Consider the following 25,191-nt stretch of genomic DNA (forward strand, 5'->3'; position numbering starts at 1 on the left):
TAGAGTCCTTTCTTTTCTACTTCTGGTCAATCTAACAAGGGGGCTGTCAAGTTCGTTTATCTTTTCTTTTTTTAAATTTTTTTAATTTATTTTTATTTCAGGATATTATGAGGGTACAAACATTTTGGTTACATTTTATGTCTTTGCCTCACTCATTTGAGGATTAGAGGCATGCCCTTTCCTTCTACAATGCTCACGGCATCCATTAGTTGTGAGTTCCCCCCCCCCAATCCCCTAATCCCTGGAGAGTATTACTAGTGTGTGAGTGGCATAGTGTTGATCAGTTAGTGCCAATTTGATGACGAGTACATGTGGAGCCTATCCTTCCAATCTTGGGAGAGGGACTGCAGGCTTCCTGCACTGCTCTTGAGCTGGGGGAGGGGCACCCGTCAGCCCTCCTCTACAAGCAACAGTTGAAGCAGATCAACCGCCCTCCTCTCAGCTCTGCTGCGGCAACTTTGCTAACTGAGGCAGGCTTGGCTGGGAGTGCACAGAGTCTAGATAGAGGAAAGTCCCCCCTCTGGTTGTATCTAATTCCCTCTCTGAGATGCAGGCCATCCAGAATGACCAGGCTCTGAAGTCATGCAGAGCACCCCTGGACCCACTGGGGCCCAGTGAGTCCTACAGTCTGGGTTGGAGTTGAGATATGTCTGTGTGGGAATGCACAGGACAAAGCCTGGGGAGTTGAGGTCCCCAGGGGAGGACCCAGGTGCCTTGTAGGTGTAGAAGCAGTAGGGCTCCTGATGTCTAGCTCGAGTCAGTGGGATGGGAGGTCCACTGGGGTGGGGATGAGAGTCTGGTGCTCTGACTGCAGAAAGCTTCCTATGCACTGGTGGCAGCAGTATCTGGACTTGTGTGCATGGAAGGAGTCTCTGGTTGCTCAGGAGCATGTAGATGGCAGGCCAACCCAACTTGGAGGATGGATTCAGAGTTTGGGGGCAGGGGGTGGTTAGGACCTGGAGCAGGGACTCTGGTAGGTAAGCTGCTATCTGCCTCTTAAGCACTAGGGCTCTGCTGTTGCAGGTCCACCAGGCAGAGAATGTGACTCCCCTTGTCCCATCCTGCCTCAAAGCCTGGAGCCCTTCTCACCTGAGCACGAAAGCCCCTGGGCTGGAGGTGGGGTAGCACCCAAAACTGCTGCCAAGAAGAACCTCTGGGTGGGGAATCCAAAAGATGGCAGCCAACCATACCTGGAGAGCAAGTGTTGGGGCTAAGCACTCAGGAGATGGCCAAAGCTGGCCCTGCTGGCCAAATTAACAGGCTACCAACTGTTTCTTGGGTACCAGAAGCCCACATATTCATGTCTGCAGGACAGAGAATGTGGCTCTCTTTGTCCCACCCAGAGCCGGCCAAATCACTGGTCTCCAAGGGCAGAGCCCACTGCTCACCTTTTGACTCCCATGTTCTGGTCCTGCTGACCTCCAGGGGTGAGGTGCTTGTCTCCAAACTCCAGTGCACGGTTAAGGGAAGCCACTATTCAGACCAGGCCCTCCCCATCTCTGTGCAGTCTGGACACAGTGCAAATGATAGTTCAGTAAAGCTGCCACTATTGTCTCCTCTCCACAGAACCAGCCATCCTGTGCCACAGCTTTGCACTGACTTCAGGTGTGTCCCTGTCTGAGTGGGTGGGGAGATCTGTGAGGGTACTGGGTGTCCTCCTGTGGGTCAGATTGTATATCCTAGCCAGGTGGGCAAGGCCCTCCCAGGCTCTATTCCCTATTGTATTTCTTGCACTCTCCAATCTTTGCCAACGTATCTCTATTTCACCTTTTTGTTGGGTAAAGCATTCTATACATGTCTGTTATTTCTACTTGATTTATGATGTTCAAGTTCTCTATTTCCCCATTGAACTTCTGTCTAGATGCTCTATCCATTATTAGATATTCTTCAACTATTATTGTAGAGCTGTCTTTTTATTGCTTCAATTCTGTCAGTGTCTGCTCCATATATTGAGGCCTTTGTTGTTTGGTGCATGTATGCTTATAATTATTATACCTTCTTGATGAATTGATGCCTTTATCAATATCTAAAGATCTTCCTTGTCTCTCATAACACTTTTTTCTTGGCTTTAATATATTTATTGAAATTTAAGGGATTTACTTTTTAGCTAACGTCTACTTTGTCTTTTTTTTGAGAGAATTTACATGTTTAAGTTTTATTTTATTTTTAACACACAGTAATTATACATATTTACTGGGTACAATGTGATGTTTTAATACATGAATACATCATGTAATGATCAAATAAAGGTTATTAGCATATTCATTGCCTCAAGCACTTTTGTTTCTTTATGGTGAGATCATTAAAAACCCTCTCTTCTAGATATTTTGAAATATATGATACATTATTGTGAACTATAGTTACCATATTGTTCAATAAAACACAAGAACTATTTCCTTCTATCCAACTGTAACTTTAAAACCACGAACAAACCTCTTTTTATCCCACCTGATATTCTCCAGATCTTCTGGTACCCATTATTCTACACTCTACTTCTATGAAATCAACTTTTTAAAATTTCACATATGAGTGAGATCATGTAGTATTTGTGTTTCTGTGTGTGGCTTGTTCCAGTTGAAATGATGTCCTTCAGTTTCATCCATGTCATAAATGACAGGATTTCATTCTTTTTTATGACTGCATAGTATTCCATTGTGTATATATACAATATTTTATTTTTATATAGATACATCACAATTGTACATATTTATACAGTATGTGTGATATTTTGATACATGCATCCATGATTGAATAGGGGTAATTAAAATACTCATGACCCCAAATATTTATCATTTATTTGTGCTATGAACATTTCAAATTTACTATTTCAAAACATATGAGACATTATTGTTAAGTATAGTCACCCTACTGTGTAATAGAACAAGAAAAGAGTACCTTGCATCCCCTTGTAACTTTGTACCCATTCACCAACTTCTTCCAATTTCTCCTACCCGCCACAGCCTCCAGTAACCACTATTCCACTCTCTACTTCTATAAGATGAACTTTTTAAAATTCCACATGGGTGATCATGTATCATTTTTATTTCTGTGTCTGGCATATTTCACTTAACGTAATGCCTTCAGGTTCATCCATGTTGTAGCAAATGACAGGATTTCATTTTCACCATGGCCAAATAGTATTGTATTGTACGCATCTACCATATTTTCTTAATCATTCATCCATACATGGACGTTTGAGTATTTCCACCTCTTCTTCATTGTGAATAATGCTGCCAGGAAATAGATGTACAAATATCAGTTCACGCCCCTACTTTCTATTCATGTGGCTACAAATCAAGAAGTGCAATTGCTGTATGATATCATAATAGTATGTTAAAAATACTGAGGAATTGCCATACCATTTTCTTCAAAGGCTTCACCATATTTTTTTCTCCAAGATCTCAGTATAATTTTAGAATACACAAAAGGTTGCACCATCTACTTTTCTACAAAGTAGATAAGAATGTAAAATAGTGCAGTCTAGTGAAAGGCTTAAAAAGACATCATTACAAATCCAACAAAACTTCAAAGACAGTAAGTGAGTGTTGGGACAGTGAGAAAACATGGGGAGATGCTCAAAGTGTGCAAGCTTTCGGTTATAAGATGAATAAATTCCGTGGAGTAATGTACAGCACGGTGACTACAGTAAATAAAATCATATTGTTTAGTTGAAATCTGATAAGAGAGAAGATTTCAAATGTCCTCGCCACACACACACACACACACACACACACACACACACACACACACACACACATACACATACTTCTCTGTCTGCAAATTTTTCCTGTGGCACAAGTTCTTGGAATTATAAATGATGAGGCAAAGTGTTTGGTTTCCAAGATGATTTCTGAGGTTGGAGGGTCCTACGGGTACTCTCATGCATTGTTCTGGGCACTTAAATTGGCATAATCATTCATTAGAATAATTTGGAACACTTCAATTATGAATGCACACATAAATATATATGTACACACATTTTTATATAAATGGAACCATAATGCAGATACATTTTGTGTCCATTTCATTTTAGCTGTCAAATCCATTGACATTACATTGCCTATAATACTCTTCTCCAGCTATATTGAGGCATGATTGAGAAATAAAATTGTATATATTCAAGATGTACAGCTTAATGATTTGATATATGTATATGTGTCAAGATTTCCACAATTAAATGAACACATCCATCACTATCCATATACTTTCTCTCTCTCTTTATGCACACACACACACATGCAGAGATAGAGACAGAGATAGAGATAGACACTTCAGTGTTAGCATTTGCTCAGAGCGTGGGACCAAAGGGAATCATGGGAATTGGCGGGATGATGAGTAACTGGAAAACCGTGGCATCCCTAATCACGTAGAGAGAAAAAGTACAGGAGCCGCGCGATGGGGTGAGGGGTGAAGTCCATGGTTCTTGACTGCAAGGGAACCCAAGCAACTCAGGGAACCCGATTTGGGGCAGATGCTGAAATTGGTGGATAGCATGTGTGACTGTCTTTCGTCCACACAACAAGGCTGAGAAGTGTGCTTTGTGCTCTCCGTTCCCTAAGTGAGAGGACTGAGGCTTAAAGAGGTTTGGGAACTTCTCTTTGGCCATGGAGGCACTACATGAAGAACAAGGTTGGCATCATTCTCTATGTAATGGCAACTACCCCCCCAGCTCATAGTTTTAATAAAAATTCACACTCCAACATATGGCTCCCTAATGTACATGTACATAAAGAATCGAAAAGTGGCAAGTGGTAGGAAATAACTTATGACAAACATAAGAGTGGAGGCATAATCTGTAAACTGGTGATACGTCACCTCTGTCATCATTTATAGGACAGTAGCTTGAAAACTTTGTACTGCTATTATTTGAATTTCAAAAGTTATGCCTGCTTATTGTCTAAAGTGCAAGCATTAAGAAGCGTGGAAAGTTGTGAGAATGTCCCGTTCAACTCTTGCCTGCAATTCGGAACTGCTTATTGTCAGTTGTTGAGAGAGGTCCCACAGAACTGCCCATAACGTGAGTTTCTGTGCTACTGTTGTTCGGTTAGAAGTGAAAACAAGTGGTCAACCCCCTCAAGAACATAGGCATGGAGCACCTGGTGTCAGCTCTCTGAGGAATGCGCTGGGCAGACAGGCTGACTCTCCCTCACCCTGCAGGTGCTAACGTGAGACTCCTCGAACAGTGCACCTTCAGGAAGTGGGGTGGGGGGTGAGGTGGGATGGTGGATGGGAAGACAGATGGAAGAATGGCGAGAGCTGTGAGAAGGCCCATTTCCCATTATTTACCTGCATGCAAATCATAAAACTGATCATGGTATGGTCTTTGAAAACTGTTCAAATGATGAATGAGGAGCAAAATGTGGGAGTCCTCTCCTTCCTGCCTGTCTGCCTGCCTTCCACACCCCTCACTAGCCAGTAGGCATCCCTTGCAAAGCCCCTGTTGTACCAGGTAATATGCCTGCTTCTGCAGGCCTCCAGGGAGAGTGTCTGACAGAGTCCTGCTGTCTCCAAAGGCCAATCTCTGGAAGCAGCGCCTGACCTTTCTCATCAGGATTCACTGGCAAACTGTCGATGAAGGCAAGCCTGATGTACCTGCTAAGGCCAGCCAGGGGCGAATGGGGGTGGCAGGGCCTTTCAGTCCTGGCCCCATGGGCTTCTGGTTGGGGTAGGGGAAGAGCAATCTAGGAAACACAACGTACAACGTGCAACATCATTCTTTATTATAAAAATAAACAGTGATCACGAGTGGGGAAAATATACAGAACAATTGGCTCTTTGGGTGGTTATGTGACCTGGCCTACAAGTTAACTTTGGCTTCTTGGTCAGCCTGGCCTCCAACCTCAGTTATGGGCATGCCCTGAGGCTGTTGAAAATAGAAATGAAAATGATGTGGAGACGAAGACGACATCCAAGGACTCCTTTCATGAGATTTGCTGGAAGGCCTCCTCTGGGATCTTGCCCGCGGCCTGAAGGGAAGGAGTTGGGACGTCAGAAGAGTCAGGTGTCCTGAGTTCCATGCCCAGGCCACCCACCCTCCATCTTCTTGGCCTTCCTGATGGCCCAGGGATATCCATCTTTTACCTGCTTGATTCCTGGACCTCACCTGGAGCAGAGTGAAGATCTGGCCAGCTCTGGTGTAGTTCCACTCATTGTCCTGAAGGCACCTGGGGTGGGAGAAGAACAGGTGATCTCCATTACTACCCAAGGATGGACATGCTGGCCATGCAATGCCACCACTTCACCTATGCTACTTTTTTGCTGGGACACATGTACCAATGTGAGCACTATTGTAATTATGAAGAAAGAAAAACCTAGTGAAAACCAACACGTCTATCGCTGACATTCATGTCCACTAGAATTCGAAGCAGGACAACAGCAGTGTTTAAATGGACAAGGGAGTTTAAGACATGTTGATAAAGAAAGATGTTGGAGGAAATAACAGATGGCAAATTTAAAAAAAAAATACAAGTTTCCTTTTCACTGAGGTATAACACACATACTGTAGCACGCACCATTTTAAAGTGTACACTTCAGTGCTTTTAAGTAAGTTCACAAGATTGTGCAACCATCACAACTATCTAATTCCAAAATATTTTATCATCTCAAAAAGTAACTACTTAACTCTTAGAGATCACTCCCTATTCTCCCTCCTCCCCCAGACCCTGACAACCACTACTCTGCTTTCACTCTCTATGGATTTGCCTGTTCTGAATATTTCATATAAATGTAACCATATATGTGGCCTTTTGTGACCAGCTTCTTTCACTCAGCATGATGTTTTCAAGGTTCATCCATATCAGGGCATATATCAGAACTATATTCTTTTATCTGACTGAGTAATATTGCACTCTGTGGATGCACCGCATAAATTTGTCCATTCATCAGCTAAAGGACATTTGGGTTGTTTCCACATTTTGGCTATTATGAAGAATGCCGCTGTAAACATTCATGTACAAGTGTTTGAATCAACATGTATTTTCATTTCTATCAGCATATACTTAGGAGTGGGATTACTGGGTCACATGGTAACTCCACGTTTAACATTTTGAGGAACCGCCAAAATGTTTTCCCCAGCAACTGCTCCATTTTATATTCCCACCAGTAATGCACGAGATTTCCAATTTCTCCACATCTTCACCAACACTTGTACTCTTTCATTTTATTGATTAAAGCCATCCTAGTGGGTGTGAAGTGGTAACTCACTGTGGGTTTGATTCACATTTCCCTAATGACGAATGATGTTGAGAAACCAAGAAAAGCATGGTTTTTCATGTGCTTGTTGGCCATTCGTATATCTTCTTTGGAAAAATACGTATTCAAGTCCTCTCGCCATTTATTTAACTGGGTTGTTTGCCTTTTTATTATTGAGTTGTAAGGGTTCTTCACATATTCTTGCCAGATAGGTGATCTGCAAATATATTCTCCCATTCAGGTTTGCCACTTTTCTTGATAGTGGCTGTTGATATGCAAAAGCTTTTAATTTTGATGAAGTACAATTTACCTATTTTTTTCCTTTGGTTGCTTGTGCTTTTGGTTTCATACATAAAACCTGATTGCCTAATTCAAGGTCGGGAAAGTTTACACCTAAGTTTTCTTCTAAGAGTTTTATAGCTTTAGCTCTTATGTTTAGATTCTTGATCCATTTTCAGTCAATGTTTGCATATGGTGTGAGATAGGGTTCAAAAATCATTGTTTTGCATGTGGATATCCACTTGTCTCAGTACCATTTGTTGAAAAGACTATTTTTCCTCCATTGGATTTTATTCTCAGCACCCTGAAAGATAATCAATTGACCGTAAATGTGAGGGTTCATTTGTGGACTCTCAATTCTTTTCAAAAAATTTTTATTTCAATATATTAAGGGGGTATAAGTGATTTTTTAAATATATGGATGAATTGTACAATGCTGAAGTCAGGGCTTTCAGTGTGCCCATCACCAGAGTTGTGTACATTGCACCCCACAGGTAAGTTTTTATCCCCCACCCCTCTCCAGCTCTCTCTCCTTCTTAGTTTCTAAAGTCCTTTACACCATTATATGACCGTGTGTTGCCATCATTTAGCTCCCATTTCTTAATGAGAACATGTGGTGTGTTTGTTTTTCCATTCCTGAGATACTTTACTTAGGATAATGTTCTCCACTTTCATCCGAGTTGCTACAAAACACATTATTTCATTCCTTTTTAGGGCTGAGTAGAACTCCACGGTGGGTGCGTGTGCGTGTGCGTGCGTGCGTGCGTGCGTGTGTGTGTGTGTGTGTGTGTGTGTCTGTGTGTGTGTGTATACATATAACATACCACATTTTCTTTATTCACTCACTTGCTGGGCATTTAGGTTGATTTCACACCTTTGCAGTTGTGAATTGTGCTTGGATAAACATTTGGGTGTAGGTGCCTTTTTGATGTAATGACTTCTTTTCCTTTGTGTAGATACCCAGTAGTGGGATTGCTGGACCGAATGGTAGGTGTACTTTAGCTCTTTGAGGAATCTCCATACTGTTTTCCACAGTCCCACTGTAATTTACAGTCCCACCAACAGTGTATAAGCATTCTTTTTTCACCACGTCCACACCAACATCTATTGTTTTGTGACTTATTATGGCCATTCTGATAGGGGTTAAGGTGGTATCTCATTGTGGTTTTAATTTGCATTTCCCTGATGATTAGTGATGTTGAGCGTTTTTATCATGTTTGTTGGCCATTTGTCTATGTTCTTTTGAAAAAACTCTGTTCATGTCTTTTGGCCACCTTTTAATGGAGTTATTTGTCTTTTTCTTGCTGATTTGTTTGAGTTCCTTTGTAGATTCTGGCTATTAGTCCTTTATCAGATGTATGGTTTGCAAATATTTTCTCCCATTCTGTAGGCTATTTACTCTGTTGATTATTTCCCTTGCTGTGGAGAAACTTTTTAATTTAGTTAAGTCCTATTTATTTATTTTTGTTGTTGCTGTATCTGCTGTTGGGGTCTTAGTCATAAATTCTTTGCCTAGGCCGATGTCTAGAAGAGTTTTTCCTACGTTTTCTTCTAGAGTTTTTATAGTTTCAGGTCTTACATTTCAGTATGTAATCCATCTTGAGTTAACTTTTGTATGTGGTAAGAGATAGGGATCCTGTTTCCTTCTTCTGCATGTGCCTATCCAATTTTTCCAGCACCATTTGTTGAAGAGGGTGTCCTTTCCCCACCCTGCATGGTTTTGTCTGCTTTGTTGTATGCTCTGGTGTATGGTTTTGTCTGCTTTGTTGAAAATCAGTTGGTAGTATCTATATGGTTTTATTCGTGAGCTCGCTATTCCATTGATTCTTACATCTGTCCATATGCTGGTACCACACAGTCTCGATTACTGTAGTTTTGTAGCACGTTTAGAAATCGTAAAGTGTGAGTCCTCTAATTTTATTGTTCTCTTTCAAGATTATTTTGGCTATTCTGGCTCCACTACATTTCCGTATGAATTTCAGGATCAGCTTGTCAATTTTTGCAAAGAAGCCAGCTGGGATTTTGACAGGGATCGCGTTAAATCTGTAGATTGTTCTGGGTAGTATTGCCATCTAGACGATATTAAGCCTTCCAATCTATGAAAATTAGATGTCCTTCTATTTATTTAGGTCTTCTTCAATTCTTTCAGCAATGTTTCGCAGATTTCGGAGTATAAGGTTTGCACTTCTCTTGTTACATTTGCTCTTAAGTATTTTACTCTTTCTGATGCGATTGTAAACACGCTTGTTTTCTTATTTTTTTTGTTTGTTCATTGAAAGTACATAGAAATACTGATGATTTCTGTATATTGTATCCTGCAACCTTGCCGAACTTGTTTATTAGTTCTAGTAGTTTGTTGTGGTGGATTCTTTCAGATTTTACATATGGAAGGTAAAGTCGTTTGAGCATTATACAACTTTAAAAATTCTTCACACATATCAGTATAAAAGTATGGCACATTTTTCATGGGCCCACTGTTTTTGGAAGCAAAATATCCACATAGTTGTTTTTCCACATTGTATCTGAGTTTCCATTATCTACTCCCCAGCTGTCCCAACTCCCCCCTATCCCTGTGCACACCCAGCACTCACTTCTGAGACCACTCGAGTTTCATCCCAGACTGGGTGGAGAAAGCCAGCACCATTTCCTGCTGCTCCTGGGAGAGGGCAGGCACAGGGAGGGAGCAGGGTGTGGACAGTGGAATGGACAAGGTGCTCTGGGTCTCTTTGGAGCTGGTGTCCCTCACAAACAGCTCATCATTCACGATGCACACACTGGAGGAAAAATGAACCCTCAAACAGTTGGAAATATAGGCAACCCCACGCCCCCCAAAATGCGACCCTCCTTAGCCACTGCCCCTCAGCAACCAAACTCCCTCCATATCCTGACTGTGCCTGGCTCCCAGCTTCCTTGGCTGGTACCATCTAACCCTCTCACAGAGCCCACCTTTGGAGAGAGGAGAGATTGTCTACCAGCTTCTCTGCATGTGTAGATTTAACCCAACTGCATTTACCCTGTACAACAGCCCAAGGAAGTGGATGTGCTTATCCCCACTTTCAGAGGAAGGCACTGAGTCAGTCACAGAGAGGTCAGGTAACTTGATCAAGGTCACATGGTTAGTGAGTGTTGGGGGTCAGGAAGAGAACCCGTATTTGGACTCCAGAGCCCACACTCTTAAACACTAGGCTAGACTGCTCCTCGGATCTATCTGTTGGCCTTCCACAATATTGAGAATGCCTCGAGGACTACACCACTACATCGCCACACCACTGGCCCCAGGCTGGGATGGGTGTTCCCACCCACAACACAGGACTTACCTGGAATTTCCGGCAGGGGTCGCGATGAAGGTCCGGGTGAAAGCAAGAACAGAATCCTGACACTTTCCTTCCACTTCAAAGACAACAAAAAAATACCCCCTCAGAGTTGCACATGCTTTACTTGCTCACAAGGCGTTACCCAGGCAGCGTCTTACTTGATACTCATGCTGAAGGAAGCCGGACCGGAACAACTGCTCACTTGGAGTCAGGAGGGTATGGTGGGAATGGGGAGAGTAATAGGAAGAATCCACTCCCAGTGGATAGAGCCCCTATCATGTGCAGGGCCCTGTGAAAACCACTTCCCAAGTTCACTTGATTCCTGTGTCACAGTAGCCCAAGAGATGGGTATTATTAGCCCCACTTTGCAAATGAGGGAACTGAAGGGTTAAGTGACCACCCCAAGTTTGCAGAGTAAGGACTCGAGATGAAAGCCATCAAGCCCCACAGCCTGTGGCCTTAACATCTGAGCCATGCGGGGCAGACAGGCATGGACCTAGGTCAGAATGTGATGATTTGTGGGCAGAGTCGGGGCCGGAGAACACAGAGGGAAGAATAGGACCGAAAGGAATGAAATCGGGGAAGCTGGGAGAGTTTTGAGAGGAAGCCGAGGCAGGGGGCAGTGTGGGACCTGGGAGGGGACTCTGAGACACTCACCTTCCTTGAACACCCCACTGACAGAGAAGCAGAGCATCCTTTCCTGAAAGGGAAGAGCCCAGGCATTCGGCATCCTCCTTAACCTGCTACCCACCTCCAGCTTTCTGGGCCTGCCCGAGGGAGGAAGCAGGCACTCACCGCCTGGAACCACACGTCCACCAGGAAGGAGCTGAGGTCATGCTGAGTTTTGGGCAACTCGCTGAGGGAGTCCACGATGTCACGTTTTGTGTGCTTCAGCAGCTGTCTCCGCAGGTCTGTGAGGGGAGGAGAAGCAAAGATCAGGGGCTGCCTCACCCTGGCCCTGGGCCCCTGTGACTGTCCCCTTCACCCCCCCCCCCCCCGCCTTACCCTGCCCAGTCTTCCCCTTTGCACACTTACAGGGGTCCTTGAGCATTTTCAGATTCCTGCTTTCCTTCAAGTACTCGCACAAGTTGCTCCTAGGACAGCAAGAGGAACAGGAAGTGGTGGTCCAGCCAGTACAGGTTTTCCAGGAGCCAACCTGTGTCTGCTGGAGAGCCACATGGCCCCGGAGCAGAGTCTCAGCTGTGATACTCACGAAGCTGGGTCCTCGGGGTTGAAGGGAATGGTCAAGGAGAAGCAGGCCTCCTCGTGGTAAGCATCCAGGAGACTCTGTCGGTCTCCAGAATCATAGATCAAGAAATACCTGTAGGGGAGCAATGACGTAGGCTACCTCTGTAGTCTGGTTCCCAAATGAGATTTGAAATCTCCCATGAGTAGGCCTGTGCTTGGGTGGCCCAGCCTGTCCCAGCCCTCCCCTTCCTTGTGGTCCCAGGGGTACTTACTGCTGCAGGAATTGCAGGACTAGACTCTTTAGGGTCTCAGATCCTTTATGGCTTTCCTGGAATTAAAAGACATTTTAGACTACACAGATGATAAAACATCCCTTGAAGCACACCACATCTTGCTTGGTTCTTCTTCCTCACCTGGCAGGATTTTACTAACTCAGGGACTTCAGTGTCAGTGATAATTGGTGGAGATAACTCTCTGCCATCCTGCAGAAGGGAAGAGAGAGTCAGCAGTGGAGACCAGGGAGGTGGCACTGGAGGACCAATGAGACGAACAGGTCCAGAGGAGAACAAGAGTCAGAGGCCAATTGTGAAATAACTCTAGAAATTCCAGCGGGCATCTTCATTACAGGGTGCTGGAAGTCTCTACTATTATATGCCAATCTCTCTCTCTCTCTCTCTCTCTCTCTCTCTCTCTCTCTCTCTCTCTCTCTCTCTCCCTCTCTCTCTCTCTCTCTGTCTCTCTCTCTCTCTCTCCACCCCCCTCTGTTTTTGGATATCTCTTTCAGGGAGAATATTCTTGCCTTTTTCAAGTATCCACGTGCTCCAAAATGGATGAGGGTCTGATGGAAACATGTAATCTAGGCAAGACTCAAAGGGCTTGAGGGCAGGTGCGGAGGTCACGTATGTGAGTAAGAGTAAGAGGAGACAAGGATGATGGTAGGTAGGTACTTACCAGGCATAACAATTTGGGGAAACAATCCCGGATGGCACTGTCCAAAATGAAAAACAAAATGAAATGATTGACAGTTCAGGCTTGCATAATCAATCTCAATCTCTCTCTCTCTCTCTCTCTCTCTCTCTCTCTCTCTCTCTCTCTCTCTCTCTCTCTCTCTCTCTCTCCTCCCCCACCTCTGGCTCTCCTCCCTCTTCTTCCTCCTGGAAAGCCCCCACCCGGACTGCCCTGACATCCTTCTCCAGTGCCACAAGAAGCAGAAACTTGAGCTACGCTCCAGGGATTCCTTGCTCTCCCTGCCTCCCTTTCCTTCCTGCAGGTCCCCATGAAAGGCTCCGCAGGGAGCAGGGAATGGGGTGGGAGCCCAGGTCTCTGCTACCTCACTGGGTGTCCACCATTCTGCTGGGTCTGGCTCTGGCTGACAGCAGCTCACCCCCCAGGGATGGCCCCAGATGCTGGGGCAGAGAGGCCAGCGAGTCCAGGCTCAGGAGGCAGGGAGGGAAAGGTGGGGGGATAGCAGGAAGGGGCATGAAGATCTAAGAGGGAGAGATGGGGAAGACACAGGAGAGGCCAAGGAGAAATAAGAAGCAAAGCAGAAGGAAGGAAACGATGCTCTCCCATGGAGGTGGGGGTCAGGGAGGAAGAGAGAAGGAAAGGGCTCCCCTGCGGCTGCCCTTTCCCTCACCTGCCCCTGGCTGGCCCTGGGAACTGAGGCAGCAATGGGAACCACACACCCGTTGGACAAGGGCCTATTGGATGCAGGTGGGTCCTCTGTCACCTGGGTGAGCCCAGTCTGAGCTGGGCATGGGAAACAGAGCAGCCACGGGGACAGGAGACCTTCCCCAGAAGGAGTGAAGCGTCAGGCTCCAGCTCAGCATGGGGTTGAGGGTCTGGGACCCCCTCTCAGGATCACCACGTTCTGTCCTGATGGTCCCGACCCAGCTGTGCACATCTGAGCTGGCACCATGTCTGAGGTGTCATTCCCATCTCGGGATACCCAGGGCTTCTCTGAAGGACCAGGCAGGATGGTGGGAGGTGCGGGGGCAGGGAGAGGCAGTACCCTGAGAGGCCTATCCTCTGTCTATGTCCTCCACCCTCTGCCTCCCACTCCTGCCTCGGGAAGCCCTTTGCTCCCTGGCGGTGGCTCACTTCTGGCTCCTTGATGCAGGGAACCCAGGTTCCTCCCCAAGGAGGACCCAGCTCCTGCCACTGTGCCAGAGGAACGGATGTCATCACGGCAGACACCCAGTGCCTCAGCCCTCAGCCCTCAGCCTGGGGCAGGGAAGCCACCACCTCAGCCCAGGACAGGTGGGCGGGCCTTTATGGAGCAAGGGAAGGAGGGCCCCTCTCAGAAGGGGGGAGGGGAGGCCCATGTCAGCACGGAGCCAGGAAGGCCTGGCTCAGCGTGGGGTCCAGGGCAGGAGGACCCTTCTCAGTCCAGGGCCCCAGGATCTGGCCCAAGGCTGAGCACCCTGGTCCTGGTGAGGCGGGGAGCCCTGCTTCCTGGAGCACACTCATGGAGGGCGTCCTGGAGGAGGCTGGCTGCAGAGAGGTGGAAAACACACCCCCGAACAGGGCAAAAGGGGAGCAGGCCAGGGAAGGGAAGGAGACCTGTGAGCAGAACTGAGGGACGCAGACAGAGAGGAGAGGGCAGGGCCTGTGATCCTCCCCGAGGGCCAAGGCTGCCTCTCCCTGCAGAAGGGCACTGTCAGGGGCAGCTCAGCCTCCCAGGGGGCGAAGGGGACCAGGAAAGGTGACAGAGGTTACCACTGACCTTATGTATGTGGACTGGTCTGGGAAGGTGCGGCACAAGGGGTTCCCTTCCAGCCACAGCTCTTCCAGCTTCAGCCCTTTGATCTTGTCCAACTCGCATGCCGACTTCAGCTGAGAAGTATGAGGGGAAAACCGGAAAGAGAGTCTCAGGGAAAGAGAGACATCCGGGACCCTGGTCCCCTCAGTTCCCTCCCTCACCCTCAGGTACTTCTGCCTGCCTGTTGTCATCACCCCGATGTGCACTACCACCTACCCTCCACCCAAATTTGTCCTGGATCCCTCCTCTCACCTCATTTTTGGAGAGGTTCAGGATCTTGACTTTGGGAGCCTTCTCTATAATGTCAGACAGGCCATCCAGCCGGTACAGTTTGTTGTTGCGCAAGTTCAAGGACAATAACTTTGGGGGAAGAACAGTTAATTAGAGTGATGTTTACTCTCTAGGGCCTCGGAGTAAAACCTGCCCTTCATCCAACCTCTTCCAGCCCTCTACCTAAGGCCTCACCTCAGGGAAATTCATCTCAATGATCTGCAGGGTGGCAGCCATGCAGTTTCTTCGATTCAGGATTATGTCCATATCACGCCCCACCAAGTCTTCAGAAAAGGGAATCGGAAGGCTGAGAGGGGTTCGCCTGGACCAGCGGCAGCACCCACCCCTCCCCAAGTTGCCATCCCTGAGTCTCCCTCCCAGGCAGACCCCTCTGCCCTCACCTGCCCTAGAGTCACTGCCGACAGCCATACCTGGGTCAAAACGGAGCTTCTGGAGGTCAAGAGCTTGCTGGGAGACATCATATCGTTTGTTCACGGTCAGCTGCAGAGACAGAGGTGGTGAGTGACTCTGAGGCTGTGCTGGCGGTGGTGACGGGGGAATCGGGGCAAGAAGAGGTGAGTCAGGGAAATGGGCATACAACGTGCCTTGAGTCTGCATTACCTTTAGCTGCTCCATTTGTTTTGGCTTCAACTTATTTTGCACAGAGTAGGGTACAACAGAAGGACCGACAAAGATAGATATCTGCAGGAAGGAGAGGCAGGGTAAGCTCCAGGACCGCTAATCCCACAGAAAATAAATGACCAGCCCTTGGCCTGTCCTCCTGCCCTGAGACTAGGTACAGGGAATGCCCCGGACACGCACCTTTCGGTTCTGCTCATCGCAAACCTTGTGGCTGACATCCTTCAATGCAGAGGCAGCACCGGCATCCTGGACAAAGAACTGGGCCCTATTTTTAAAGTAGTGGAACTACGGGGAGTGAAGGCCAGAGCAACAGTGTCAGAGGCCAACAGCCCCTGCTGAGCCAGGCCTCTCCCCTTCCCATGTGCCCACCCAACTGGCTTCACCATCCTCTCTTACATCGACCGGTGTGAAGGGGACACTGCAATGGCTCTGGATTGAGTTCAGGAGCCATGTCCTCTCATACTTTATCCCGTAAGGAATCTAAGGGTGAAAAGAAGAAAATAGGAGAGAAGAGAGACACCACGGAATTAAGCCTGGAGAAAGAACACACCCAGCCAGCAGTTCTCTTCCAACGTTCTACCTAGCTTTCTTTCTTGGGCTTCTAAAGAAGGGACCGCTGACAGGATTTCCTATTTTTGTGCCAAACATGGATTCCCTAAGCCCCCTTACTCTCCATTCAGAAGCCCTCCTCCAAATAATCAACTTAAGGTGTTTAATGTAGTCTTACTTCTGGAAGGTTCCAGAATGTTCTATCTAATGTAGATCTTGCCAAGACACTCACTGTGACCTTGAACCAGCTCTCCATGGTTCTGCCTCCTGTGTTCTCCCCCACTGATCTCTCTGGAGATTTTCTATCTCTCCACACAGTGATATGGATTTGGTCTTCGTGATGGCATTTCACTCTCCTCCTGTTGCGTCGGATGGTATAAGGAGTGCTGTGGGGATGGGGAGAGGAGGAGGGGGTCCATGAATGCTAAGGAAGTCTTCCATACACCCTCCCCTCACAGACACCAGGGCTACAGTTAGGATTGCTCAGCCATCATTCCACTTCTATCATCCTTCACTTTTTCAGTCAGAAAAGTAAGAGAGAGCCACAGAGAGCGAACGAGTTGCACTGCCCCAGGGGCTACTACGTGCAAACCAGGCTGTCTGATCACTTACTGTCTTACTTGGGGGTCCTCGTGGACATCCCTCATCTCCACGTCTCCATCACCCTCCTTGCGGTGGGAATGCGGACGCTCATATCCTCCATGTTCACAATGCAGGTTCCTTTTGCCAAAATCACCCCGGAAATAACTCCCACCTTTCTTCCTTCCTTGAGAATGGCAACCACCATCATTGTGTTCTAAAATAGGAATAAAAATTAAAGTCTGAAGACACATCAGTGGTCCACCTAACAAGTACTACATCTTAAGCTAACCTCATGATAAGGCAAGCAAAGTGCCAACCTGCACCAAGGGACCAATCACACAAACCCCAGAAAGCAAACTCCTCTGCCTGCCTGTCTGGACAAGAGAGCCTTATCTCACAGGTGGCACGATCCCGGAAGAAATCTTGGAAGAGGAAGCAACTGTGTTGAACCTTTTTAAAAATGGAGCAGGTTTTATAAAGAACAGAGGTGTGTGTGCGTCCCATGGGTCAGACTAGACACCAGCCACACACCAGGAAGCTGTCTTAATCTTGCCTCCTCTCAGGCTTCTCTTATCTAACAACGACATCAATCCCTGGGAGGCAACCTCTCTCACACCTCCCACATCCAATCAGCCACCAGACTGACTCTGTGAACCGTCAGCAAGCTGCACTTCCTTTGCCGATGCAGTACAAGCTCTAATGGCACGTGGGACTGATGTGACGGCTTCCTTAAACCATCCACCTGCCTCCAGTCTTGTCCCCAGCAATGCTCGGTTTGAAATATCGAGAGAAAGCTTTCTTTTTGCCCAGCCTGAAATGCTTTCAGTCCAGGAGACAAGGCCTCCTAAACTCAGCTCTTCTATAACAAGGGTCTGAATGGCAAACTGGAGTAACAAGCATCAACTACAATTTCCACATGTTTGGAGATTTCCCTGTTATCTTTCTACTTTTATTCTATTATCATCAGAGAGCACACTTTGTATGATTTCAGTTCTTTTAGATTTGTTGAGGTCTGTTTGATGGCCCAGGAGATGGTCTGCTTTAATGAACACTACAAGACGCTTGAAGGAGGGGAAGTGCACTCTGCTGTTGTTGGGTGGAGCATTCTATTTGTATCATCTAGATCCTGTTACTGTATTGACTGTATTATTCAGATCTTTTGGATCCTTGCTGGCTTTCTGTCTAATAATTCTATCCCTTGCTGAGAAGAGGGGGTTGAAGGCCCCAGCCATAACTGTGGATTTAGCTATTTCTCCATTCGGCTCCATCGGTGTTTGCTTCCTGTACTTTGAGGCTCTGCTGTTCAGCAGGTACACACTTAGGATCATTATGTCTTCCTGGTGGATTGATTCTTTCATCGTTACGTAAGGCCCATCTTTGTCTCTCATTAATTTTCTTTTCTCAGACATCTAGTTTATTGGATAACGTCGCCTTGGGCATGCTTACGAAGTGTTTCAGTTATATATCACCCTGTATTCACTCTTACGAACGGCGTGGCTGTTCGCCCCTCCCCAGCCCCCACTACCCACAAACATATCCAATTCACCATGTGGCAAGATTTATTTTTAATCTACAGAAGTAAGATAGTCTTAATCCTCTCTCCCACAGTTAGCTTCACTTAGGGTATTTTATTTTTACCATGGGCAACTGAAACAATATACCGGCAGACAGTAATTCTGCTGGGGTTTTCCTGGGGGTGGGTAGGGTATGGGGATTAAGGCAATTAGACCTTTAGAAACCAGCGTCCTCTTGGGCGCTAACATTTAAGGTTCTCTAGGTCTCTGTGTTACACATGTCATACACTAATTACTACACGTTCTCTCGGGGCACACTTGCGAATAAAAATTCGTTCACTGCTGATCTTTCCAGGATGTGGTGATCATGGCCAGGCCTCAGTTTAATACTTCTAGTGGGGTGAGGGTATGATCTACTGTCAGTAGATCTACTTTCAGTATATGATCTACTGTCAGGACAGCCTTGCTACTCACAACTTTTGGGACTTTCCCTGTGTGGCACTGAACATGAAATTAAGCGTGGGTAGAGCATTTGTCCTAGACATTCCACGCGCTCATTCCCGAAAACTTGGAGGTGGCCTGGAGTGCTCTCTTTCTCTCACACTCCACATCCAATGGATCAGGATGGATACACCTTCTCTTGGCTTTACCTCTGAAATATATCCATCAAACAACCCTATCAAAAAATGGGCACAGGACATGAACAGAAACTTTCCAAAAGAAGACAGAATAATGGCCAACAAACACATGAAAAGATGCTCAACATCTCTAATCATCAGGGGAATGCAAATTAAAACCACAATGAGATATCACTTATCTCCAGTGAGAATGGCCTTTATTAACAAGTCCCAAAACAACAAATGTTGGCATGGACATGGAGATATAGGAACACTCTTACACTGCTGGTGGGACTGCAAACTAGTTGAACCTCTGTGGAAAGCAATATGGAGATACCTTAAAGCGATACAAGTGGATCTGCCATTTGAACCAGCAATCCCATTACTGGGCATCTACCCAAAAGTACAAAAGACACTCTACAAAAGAGACACCTGCACTCAAATGTTTATAGCAGCACAATTCACAATTGCAAAGCTGTGGAAACAACCCAAGTGCCCATCAATCCAAGAATGGATTAATCAAATGTGGTATATGTATACCATGGAGTACTAATCAGCTCTAAGAAACAATGGTGATATAGCACCTCTTGTATTTTCCTGGCTAGAGCTGGAACCCATTCTATTAAGTGAAGTATCCCAAGAATGGAAAAATGAGCACCACATGTACTCACCAGCAAACTGGTTTCACTGATCAACACTTAAGTGGACATATAGGAATAACATTTATCAGTTGTCAGGCAGGTGGGAGGGGGGAGGGGGTGTGTATATACATACATAATGAGCGTGGTGTGCACTATCTGGGGGATGGACACGCTTGAAGCTCTGACTTGAGGCGGGAGGGGGGCAAGGGCAATATACGTAACCTTAACATTTGTACCACATGATATGCTCAAATAAAGAATATATATATCCAGATATATCCAGAGTCTGGCCACTTCTCACTCCCTCCCTTGCTACCACCCTGGCCAGGTCACCAACACCTATCTTCTGGATTATGTGGCCTTCCAACTCTTCCCTCTGCCTTTTTTTTTTTTTTTATCTGAACAGACTTTATTTTTTATTTCAAAGTATTATGGGGTACAAATATTTTTGGTTACATGGATCACTTTCATAATGCTTGAGTCAGGGTTATAAGTGTGCCCATCACCCATATAGTGTTAGTTGAACCGTTTGGTAGGTTCCACCCATCCCCCCTTCCCTTTCTCGCTGTTTTGATTTCCATTGAATTATACTCCCCTCTGTGCACATGTGTGCTGATCAGTTAATTCCAACTTAATAGTGAGTACATGTGGTGTTTTTTTCCCATTATTTGATACTTCACTTAGGATAACAGTCTCCAATATCATCCATGTTGTTGTGAAAGGCATTAAATCATCTTTCTTCATGGCTGAGTAGTATTCCATGGCACACATATATCACATTTAGCTAAACTTGCTCCCTTACCATCTATTTTCAACACAGCAGGCAGAGTGATGTTTCAGAATGTAAGTCACATCTTGTCATTCCTATGCTCAAAATCCTACAATAGGGGTTTGGAGCCCACCGATATGTTACAAAGCCATGAGTCCATAAGATACTCAAATACAACAACAAACAGATCCTTACTGGTATCATTTGGAGGACACCAGGGAACCAACTCATTTTCACAAAAGCTCATAAATGAAAGAAAAAAAAAAAACAACAAATGCTGAAGTGAGGGTTAAGGGTGCATGGTCAATGTATGGTGTACAGAAAGAGTCAGAGTATGTTTGAGAACCGACATTACTTTGGAAACCACTGAGAGGAAAGCGTAAAAGTGAGCTAGCCAACAGCCACAGCTACAATCTTGGGCAAAGCCTCGTGCTGAGAACCCCACAGGAGAGCCCGCGTGTGAGAAAAGGCCACAGAGGGGGCCCGATGGATAGAGGCACTGAGGACAAAACACACAGGCACACGTCCACTTACTGAATTCCCGCATCTCAGCACAATCCCTGCCTCGCAGTTGTGCTGTCAGAATCAAAGGCACTAACAGGAGCAGTATAAAGCCGCTAGTGCTTCTCACACAGACAGCCTGGGTCCCCCCTCAGGCTCCACCATGTCCTGGCTGATCCTCCCTCATAGACACAGTAGTGAGTATCCTTTATGACATCATGTTGCGTTCCTGCTGGTACTTCCTGTCATTTGGAATTTTGCCTACATCATTGCCATGCCACTGAGTACATGGAAACAGCATCCCTGCTGTGGTAGCGAGACAATGGCAAGCGACGACTTGCTCAGTTGTGGGCAAGCTCACTAGGTTTCTCTTGACCTCCTCTCAGAAATCCCATGAGAATTGTATCCACAATCTCTTTTCAGATCATGACTAGTATTAGGCTCACAGACGTTAGGTACATTTCCCAGGATTTCTCAGCCAGGGAAGTCGCAGAACAGGATTTATGTCCTCACCTATTGGTCTGCGCTCACACCCTCAGTGCTCCTCCAGCACCTGCACTGGTTCGCTACTAAGGGTGAGCTTTCAGGTCTCATGGACAGATATCTGTGAGCAGGCCAGGGATGGTATTTTGTGCTAGTCACTCCTGTTGGGGTGGGAACCAGGTGTCTTGCCCAGGTGGGAGAAATCCGTTTGGGTCTCAGGGTTTGCAGATTAGGAGTCACTCTGGGCTGGCAGTGTCTGGCATAGAATGGGGAGGGGCTAAGGATATTTGTCGAAAGAAAGCATGTGACACAGACTTGGGAGCATCAACAAAACCACTCTTGAGAATACATCCATCTCAATCATTTCCAGTGCTTTTTTTTTCCCTTTACAATTTGGTGTTTTAATTTTTGAATGATTGTTCAAATTAAAGAAGTAATACATATGGAAGTAACATTCACAGCGTGTCGGGGAGGAAGGGTTGGGTAACTTCACACCTAATGGGTACGGTGCGTGATGTCTTTGGGTTGGGCACGCTTGTAGCTCCGACTTGGGCGATACAAAGGCAATATATGTAACCAAATTGTTTGTACCCCCCTAATATTCTGAAATAATAAATACATAAATAAGAAAGGAATAGAGCTCTCTGTACAAAAAAGTAATGGAATGATACCCACGGGTTTGCCAGGATTACAGAGCATCTCCAGGGGTGGAGGCTAAAGAACCCAGTGGAGCACAGCTTGGGCTTTAGAGTGCGTCCGAGATTTTGAGTCCCTGATCGACAGCGTCCCGGGAAAAGTATATGAATATCTTCAAACATCAGAGATATTTTCCCAAAGATACCTAATGACATTTACTCCAATATACATTTCCACTGTCCATGTGCGAGTCTAACTGCCTGCAATACGCTTAACCGTTCAAAAGTCGTTCTTAAACTTTGACCCAGACATTTCACGTTCTGAATGTATCATACAAAATATTCTGTCTAAATGTATACATCTAATTATATGGCTGCACCTTACAGTCTCTTTGGGATGGAAGGACGAAGGGACCAGAGGATGGCTGATGTTGTTGGGACAGGGGTAGAAATGATTGTCTTTGGCGCCACATACAGATGGGAAAGAAGGGGTGTGAGTACCTGATATATAGAGTAAAGAGGCCAAGGGATGGGTGTATGGGTCATAAGGAGGAGGGCGAGTATTGGGAAGAGAATGAAACACACTGCGAAAAAGCCTCTGAGGAACTGAATTCACCCTAGCGATATGCTCCCCTCTGGAAACCCTCCTTTCTTTCCGTGTATACCTTGTCTGTCTGTGTTACTTCACCTTCAAGTTGAACACCAAAGAAACAGTTCCCACACAGTCCAAGAAAGGAGAGACAGGACAGGGGGACAGTGTGCAATGATGGGTCTTCTGGGCAGAAGGCTGGACAGAGTTAGGGGATGCTGGTTTCAGACACCACACCTTCAACACTGCCCACCAGACTCTGAGTCCTGTCCCCCTGCACGCTTCAGCTCTAAAACAGAGTCGCACATTATTGGTTATGGGCATAGGATGTGAGGTCAGATCCATCAGGATGTGAATCCTGGTGCTAAATTCCATGGTCCAGGGCAAGTAACTTTGACCTCACTGTGACTCATGTTCTCCCATTCCCCCCCCCCCACACACACACTATATCAAGGATAGTAATAGTTTCTGCTTCACGACATTATTGGAAAAATTAAATAAGATACGGAAATACACGCAAAGCACCCGGAGAAACAACTGTGACCCAAGAAGCACTATAAATTAGTTGGCTATCGCCAGATCGAGTGATTAAGTGCCAACATTTGGCATTTAGTGAGGGATGAATATATGTTAGTAGCATTTGTTGCTATTAGTCCTCCTGGAAATAAGAAGGAAAAGAGGAGGGTGAATGGGAACTAGTTACCCTGTCACCCTGTATTTTACAACGTGGCAGCAGTGAAACAGGGTAGCCCCGATGGGCAATAATCTGACATATGGATTAAGGGAACCAAACTAAAAAACTCAGAGACTGACACAGGCATATGGAAGGATTCAACGGGGATGGTGCTTAAGTTCCTATTCCCAGTCTTTGGGGAAAAAATGTAATATTGTTGAAGAAACGGTTCAGGTTGAAGTGGAAGACTACAAGAAACAAGGTAGCATATTTGTCATACCACATGATACAAAGAGATAGAAAAAAGGTTATACAACTATATTTTACGTTATGATTCCTCAGAATTAAATGTTAATGAAATACTATGTTTTTTTGTGTTAATATAAACATAAAGAAGTCCAGGTAAAGGAGCACCTGAGAATGTTAACCATGTGTGGAAGTGGGTTGTTGGAATGAAGAATAGTTTTATACTTTCGTACCTATGCTTTACTTGTAAAAAGGATGCTTGCAGCTAGGTTGGGGTTTTGTCAGGTGCCTGGGGAGAAGCACTTTTCCTATTGATCCATTATACAGAATAACAGAAACAATTTGTTATCTATACTCAGATGTATCTTCTCTCTGATTAGTAAGCTGATCACTTTTGACGATTCACCCAACTTCTCCTGATCCCAGGCTCCTTATATGTAAAAATCAGGGATGAGGGCTAACCACCACCTCAGTCAAGATGCAGAACATATACCACACCACACGCCAAAAGCTCCCAGTTGATCTCATCATCCCTTGGCCCCATACGAACCTTGATCTGCTTTCAGCTGCTATATATTACTTTTCCTGTTCTAGCATTTTATATAGATGAAATCATACACCCTGCACTGCTTTGTATCTGGCTTCTTTCACTCGGCAGGATGTTTTTGAGATCCATCCATGTCCTTGACTTTTTCTTGCTGAGTAATATTCCATTGTATGGAGATAGCATAATTTGTTTACATTTGTTGTTGTCTTAATGAAGTTTCAGGAGGAAAGGAAAGTAGATCCTTGCCTTCAATAAGCCAGCTTTCTTGGACAGTCTTCTATTCTTTTACAGTGGATGTAAGTTCATCCTTTATCACTCCTCTATCGCTCTGGGGGAGTATTATATTAAAGTCTTTTCCACTCTTTTCTAATTTTTTCTTATCCCCTCAGTGCCAACTGTTGGATTTGTTGAGTTTGTGCTGTCCCTTCCATGCTGACCCTGGGTTGTGACTGTCTTTTGCAGAGGTTTCACTGCTGAATCAGCCCTGGGCTCACAGATGCTTGGCTTTCATCCATACCTTGTTCTGGCCTTGCCAGCAGCTTGGCTTCATCCCAGACACAACCTGCGGTGGCCTCTGTTTTACCACCGTGTTTTCCCACTCCCTTGTCTTTTAAAGACATTCTTCCCGATTCCTTACATAGCAATATTCATTTCATATTTCCAGTGTGGCTATGTATTTATTATCATTGTCGTTGTAATATCCTTATTCCAAAACCGCAATTATAAAATTTTTAAATTAAGCATTGTAAAATGTTTGCACTCTCGTCATTTAAACTGCTCAGGTCGTTCTCAACCATGATTACACATCAGAGCCACCCAGGGAGACTGAAAACGAATCATAACACCAGGCCACACCCAGAACAATTAAAGCAGAACTGGGGGCAGATCCAGGCCAACGGCTGGTTTCAAACTTCCCACGTGAGTTGCAGCGTGCAATCAAGGGTGAAAACAACTGTGTTGAAGCCACAGCTTTGGGTCTATGCTTGCCAGAGGATTCTAGGGATAGCTGCTATCTCATTTTGCTGTCTTTCCACTCAGTGCTGTTTTGGGGACCTAATGAGTCTATTAGCTTAGAGCACGGGTCAGCAAACTACGGGTATGGGCCAAATGTGGCCCGTGGCCCGTGGCCTGTTTCCGTGTGGCCTTGCAAGCTAACGATGGTTTTTACATATATAAGTGGTTGCAAAAAGTCAAAGGAAG

At 45.7% G+C, this 25,191-nt stretch overlaps 1 protein-coding gene across 1 annotated transcript; it reads right to left on the reverse strand.

Annotated features, from left to right (window-relative positions):
- Positions 1–5,787: 5,787 nt before the first annotated feature.
- On the reverse strand, positions 5,788–16,977 carry LOC142865887 (nuclear RNA export factor 2-like). Its single transcript, XM_075999366.1, has 20 exons — positions 16,807–16,977; positions 16,427–16,580; positions 16,042–16,125; positions 15,826–15,930; positions 15,625–15,705; positions 15,435–15,504; positions 15,199–15,287; positions 14,986–15,093; positions 14,698–14,807; positions 12,924–12,960; positions 12,386–12,454; positions 12,245–12,300; positions 11,998–12,105; positions 11,820–11,878; positions 11,580–11,695; positions 11,442–11,484; positions 10,788–10,860; positions 10,062–10,244; positions 6,104–6,164; positions 5,788–5,966 (listed from the first exon to the last, which is right to left on the reverse strand). Exons 1-20 carry the CDS (start codon positions 16,839–16,841, stop codon positions 5,922–5,924), a joined length of 1,686 nt encoding a protein of 561 aa, XP_075855481.1. The 5' UTR covers positions 16,842–16,977; the 3' UTR covers positions 5,788–5,921.
- Positions 16,978–25,191: the final 8,214 nt, after the last annotated feature.

The sequence above is a fragment of the Microcebus murinus genome, chromosome X (assembly GCF_040939455.1).
Source record: "Microcebus murinus isolate Inina chromosome X, M.murinus_Inina_mat1.0, whole genome shotgun sequence".
Lineage (NCBI taxonomy): Eukaryota > Metazoa > Chordata > Mammalia > Primates > Cheirogaleidae > Microcebus > Microcebus murinus.